Source organism: Octodon degus, unplaced genomic scaffold (assembly GCF_000260255.1).
Source record: "Octodon degus isolate 3935 unplaced genomic scaffold, OctDeg1.0 scaffold00015, whole genome shotgun sequence".
NCBI classification, from domain to species: domain Eukaryota; kingdom Metazoa; phylum Chordata; class Mammalia; order Rodentia; family Octodontidae; genus Octodon; species Octodon degus.
Window position 1 is genome coordinate 14,546,213 of NW_004524591.1, and position 5,999 is coordinate 14,552,211.

Below are 5,999 nucleotides of genomic sequence, written 5' to 3' on the forward strand. Positions count from 1 at the left end.
TAGTAAGCATTTAAAGATAGCACTTCTTGTAATATCTTGTTACATAATTCATGGAAAATTGGTAGCTTTAACATTACAGTAAGTCATGCCACTTTTTGCTTCTAAGTATTACACAGTTTTATTTATAATTAATATTTTTAAATATTATTGATTTTTTTACTGAAACATTCTGATATTACAGCTGTTTAAGAAAACAACTAATCTTTCTCCATTATTTTATGTCTAATCACCTAGCCAAACTCTGATAATGAACCTTAATAATTTTTAAATTAATTTCTTGGATTTCTAAGTAGATATATATTCTGCATTTTTAAAGCACCATGTTTTATAACATTAATTAGAACCTAACAGTTTGTAAAACAGTAGTTTTAATGAGCTTTCTTGTCTAGTTCATGACTTTTATTAGTAAAGATTCTGACATTTCTCCATTAAGTGTGATGCTGTCCTATAGAATCTGGTATAAAGGGACTCTAGTTTCCTTCTATTCTTATGAAAAGTAAGATTTTTATTAGAGTTGAGATTTGAATTTTAAAATACATGAATTATTCCTTTCTTAAAGCTTTGATAGAATTTATTCTTAAATCTACTCAGGCTTCATGCCTTTTAAAAGAGTGAATCCTGAATTCTGATCTGTTTCCATTTTATGTCTTTCTCCTACACTTTGATAATTGGTGTTTTCCTAGAAAAATCATCTATTGTCTAGATTTTAAAATAGTGTCATTGTATTTTACTGTTCATCTTCTAACATATTTTCTCATCTTGTTCCTAATGTTATTTATCTTCTCTTTTCTTATAGCTATGCTTTTAATTTTATTAGTTTTTTGAAATAGCTAGTCTTGGCTTATTGATTAAATCTATCATTTGTAGTTTTGATTTATTCCTGTTTTGCTTTTTATTTTCTTTGTATTTCTGGGTTGCTTATTACCTTGTAATTTTTGGACTTTGATGATATCTAGCAGTTTTTTCATACCTTCCTTCTCTCAGTTGTTTTGATGGTGGTGGTGGTGGAGGTGGTGTGTTTGATGCAGGGTACTCAAACCTTGTGCATGGCAGGCAAGTACCCCTTACCACTGAGCTACATCCCCAAGAGGCCTCTTTTGACCCCCCCCTTTTTTTTTTTTTTTTTTTTTTTTGCTAAAACAGGGATTGAACTCAGGCCCTTGCGCTTGCCAGGGAAGTGCTTATTCTACTGAGCCATCTCCCCAGCCCTCTTCCGCCCATTTTTAATGAGAGGATTCTTCAGCTTTATTTTCTTGTACATTGTATTTTCTTTCTCTACCTTCTTCACATTTAGTAATTCTTTTGAGTAATAGTGGTTCTGCTTGTGGAATTTGGTGAAGTTCATTCATGGTGGTCAATCATTTTCATAAATGATTGATGATTACTGGTTTTTTATATTTGTAATATGTGTCTTGTTTAAGTATATTAGTTCTCTTTCGCATATTAATCCCATTTATATAGCATCAAATCTAGCCCTGATTGAAGGATGTGTTCTTTTGTGATTTTTGTTTTTGGAGGAGCGGAACTAGCAGGTGACTTGCCTTCTAGTTCTGAGGTGTTTCCTTAGTAGAGTCTCAAGTATACTGGGAACACGTCTCTGATTTTCTGGCACTTGCCCAAATTCACAAGGCTCCCACTGCAAAAAACTGCTTATTTCATATATGAAACCTCTACATTCCCTAGAATTGTCTTGCGGTTATCCATATCCGAGTAATTATTATAGATTTATGTTATTAATATTTGATAGTTTTGTAGCTCTTCTCTTTTAAACTGTGAAGGTCTTGTCTGTGATGGGGGGGAAAATTGGTTTCTATTTTTTTAAAAAAAGTACAGGAGGGGAAATTCTTGTTAAAAAGAAAAACCTTAGACTCTGTTGTCCATAATTTTGATGAAGAGCTTTGCAGTATCTCTCTTGTAGTAAATGGGAATGAGGCCTATTTGTTATTACCCTTCGTTAAATTTTTTTTCACGTTTTTCTTTTTATGTACTTTTTATGTTAATATAATTAGAAGTATGTATTGCATCTTAATTAGAAATGCACTGAAGTGTACAAATTAGTTAAGAATGATTACAACTTCATGATATTCAAAATTTCTTTCCAGGACATAGGATATTGACAAATTTGTTAGTGTTTTAATTAAATTCCTTAAGGTCAGGAATTAGTAACAATTTATGACAATCTTCAAAGTAGTCAAGTGTTGGTATCTTTCATAGTCTCCATCACTTTTTTACCTAGTTTACTAAGCACTATAAAAATTATAATTAGACACTGGAAGTGTCAATATAAATATTTTTTAGAGATCTTCAGTACAACTGGAAAGTTGAAAATGAGATATTTGATAACTTTAAAGAATTAATGTTAGCTTTTAGATGTATTAAAAGTACTTTTGTTATATTAAGGTATCTGATTATATATATATCATACCTATACATACACACTCAAATAAGATACATGGGATTTGCTTCAAATTACATAAAGAGGAAGGTAGAATATATAGGAGCATGAAAAAAGGTTTCATTGCTAATGATTGCAGCTAATAATTGTTGGGTTCATTATACTAGTCTGTTTCCTTTTTTGTATGTTTGAAATTTCCCACAATAAAAGATTAAAAAATACAGAGAAATGTACAGTGTTAAAGCAAATAAAAATAACTACTCATAAGTAAGCTAAATACCTTATAGACATGAGGCAAAATTTTTTTGAAAATTGATTCTCTTGTTTCCTATCTATTTAAAGAGAAACTTGATTCAAGCACATTTTACATCTGTTCACCTGAACATACTAAGTATGAGTATGCCACAGATTCGCCATCAGAGCTTTGATGTGGGTTTTTTGTTGTTGTTGTTGTTCTTTGGTCTGTTAATGTGGTAGTCTTACTGATTAAACCTTTCCTTTTGTTTAACCACTTTTACATTCCATGGATAAATTCTACTTGAAATTTGTGTTCAACCCTGTTTATATGTTGCAGGATTCATTTTACTAGTGTTCTCTTGTAATTTTTTGCATCCGTATTTGTAAGGGATGTTAGTTGTAATTTTATTGTGATGTCTTTGGTTTAGTACAAAAGTAGTAAATTTTGTAGATTGAGTTGGGAGGGATTCTCTTCTATGCACTTTTTTATTTTGGAAAAGTTTGTGAAATAGTTGGATTTAATTATCCTTAAGATTAAAAAATCTAATAATTAGAATAATTGGTAGAATCTACCTGTGAATTCAGGTTATGGGATCATGGGAAATTTTTTGATTACTAACTAAATCCTTTTTATTTTTTGTAAGTCTATTTAGGTATTTTATTTTTTCTCAAGTAGTCTTTTCAAATTTGAAAAATAAAGCAAATACAAGTATGTATAGTAGGTAGTCTTATGTGATGTTTCAAATATTGTTAATATCTTTTTACCTGCATTATTTCATAATCTGCATAATGGCTTGAAGTTTAGATTTTGCTTTTTTAATGTTGTTTTATCTCAGCAGCAATGCAGCAAGTCTTGGAAAACCTTACAGAGCTGCCCTCATCTACAGGAGCAGAAGAAATAGACCTAATCTTCCTCAAGGGAATTATGGAAAATCCTATTGTGAAATCACTTGCTAAGGTATATTGACTTGTCACTAAAATCACTGAATTATTTTGAAAATGTGTTTTTACAGAAGTAAAACAATATTGCTGTTTTAGAACGTAATCGGTATACCTAGCAATAATTAACAAACAATAGCAAATAGTTAACACATCACATAACAAAAATTTAATACAGAATATGTAAAAATGAGGCCAGTGTTACTTTTTGTGTTCTGTCTTTAAATACAGATTGATAGGATTCTTAGTTTTGGTCTAGTAATGTTAAGGTTTAGAGGAATGATAGTAACACAATTCTGTTATAATGGGGCCTGTGAAAAAGAACCTGGTCTTATCTCTGTTTTCAACAGCAAGTTATTGATTTTCTTATTTTAAATTATAGTCTGTACCATTTTTCACTTAAGTTCTTAATTTATATACTACTCCTTTGAAATTTTGTTTATTCTTGCATAACTCTGATATTTTAAGTCTGCTTCCATAGTCAACTCTTGACCAATCTCCTTAACTAATTTATAAATATACTTTTCCAAGCATTATTTGGTCCAATATTATTTCATTCATACTTTTCCTCATCTGAATTTTATAACTATCATGGATGCTTAGTACATTACTTACTTCATAGTCCTGCTATCCCATGCTGTAGACATGTCCCAAATGATTCTTATTTCTAAGACCCCAAGCCACATGGTCTCTTCCCTTTCCTTCATGCAGTGATTTTGTCATTTGTTATGCTTTAGCATTGCTAGAATATTGATTTGACCCTCTTTTGTGGTTTTTCAATTGTTTTTTTTTTGTTTTTTTTTTTTTTGTCGGTCTTTTACCTTTTCTTCCAAGACTTCTCAAAAATTATACCTTTTACAAAGTTTCCATTAGTGAGAATGAGATACTGATTATCCCTATATTTAATGGCTTACTCTGGGTTTGTATTGGTACTTTAAAAACAGTTTTCATTCGGGCTGGGGAGGTGGCTTAGTGGAATAAGCGCTTCCCTGGCAAGCACAAGGGCTGGAGTTCAATCCCCGGTTAAACAAAAAAAAAAAAAAAAAAAAAAAAAAAACAGTTTTCATGCTTTTATTGATGTCCTAATGTTGATTATTAGTTTTTATGGTCAATAAGTTACATCCCTGCTCCTTTGTATTTAGTTTGTGGCTTTTGATCTATAGATTTAGAAACTATAATAATGTTTGTAAGGTATTTCACAACATGCTTATCACTTATGAAAGTTTGTATACTGTTTTATCATTTTAATAACTTTATGAATTTAAAACTAAAATTTAAAGTAAATAAATGATTGGCCTAAGGTCACTTTCCAAGTAAATGACAGAGAACAGGGTTAGGATAGGTATTCTGTCTAAAAGTATGCTTATTTTATTATTACAACATGGGGTATTTGAGTATATGTGTGTTCATTATTAACAACTTCTATGAATCAAGTCTTATCTTGTGCCACAGATTATAGTCTTTCAGAGAATCATCTGTTTTCATGATTAGTAGTTGAAATGTTTGAATAACTTTTTGATCAAATACAGTAGAATCATAAGCTTGTTAATTAAAGATGAAATAAAACAGAACCGCACAATAATCTTCAACATTCATGCAACATTTCAATAACACAAAAGCATTAGTAGTTAAGTAGTTAAGAAATCATAGGAATAAAGAAGGACCCTGTCAATAATTCCATATTAAACATTTAAGGAAGAAATAATACTAATTTTATATGATTTCTTCAAGAAAAAGAAGGGTCATTTTCTGTGTTGTCTTATGAAGCTAGTGTTACCCTAGCTGCCAAAACTAAAGACCTTTCAAGAAAACAAAGCTACAGAACATTGTCCCTGATGAACATATATTTTAAGGTCAAGAAAATATTAGCAAATCAAATGTACCATCATACAAAGAAGATAATACCTCATTATCCAAGTGTGTTTTGTTTGAAAAAAAAGTAAGATTGTTATACTAGTTCAAAACTAACCAATATATATATTGTTACCATTTTAATAGACATGATTTTAAAAACCATTTGCTCTTGTTAATGCTTTCAGGAAAAGAATTTTGTGGGTTGGGGAGATGGCTCAGTAGGATAAGTGCTTCCCTGGCAAGTGCAAGGGCCTGAGTTCAATCCCTGGCTCCGCAAAAAAAATAAATAAATAAAATAAAATAAAATTTGTAAAACTGAATGTCTGTTCCTGATTTTTAAAGAGAAAAACTCAGCAAACTAGGAATAAAGGAAAACTCCATCAACCTGATAAATGCTATCTATTTTTTTTTTTTGAGACATCAGTTATTTTTATTTTAAAGAAAGAAAAAAAAATAGAAACAGTGGTATAAAATCTCAAAACAAGATTTTAGGAGAGTAACAATGGTTAGTACATTGTGTGTTGTTATTGCCAAAGTAGTTTCTCATATTACAAGACATAGGCAAGAAATAATA

The 5,999-nt window shown here is 30.3% G+C and overlaps 1 protein-coding gene across 3 annotated transcripts in view; it reads left to right on the forward strand.

Annotated features, from left to right (window-relative positions):
• Window positions 1–5,999, forward strand: part of Mpp6 (membrane palmitoylated protein 6) — a 95,907-nt gene that overhangs the window by 26,664 nt on the left and 63,244 nt on the right. For 2 of the 3 annotated variants that reach the window (XM_004626470.2, XM_023709876.1), the window contains one exon: window positions 3,469–3,590. In XM_004626470.2, coding sequence (XP_004626527.1) covers window positions 3,474–3,590 — 117 coding nt within the window. In that variant the 5' untranslated portion in view covers window positions 3,469–3,473. Of the gene's footprint in view, window positions 1–3,468; window positions 3,591–5,999 lie in introns of those variants that run through there. The other variant, XM_023709877.1, reaches the window with a different exon arrangement.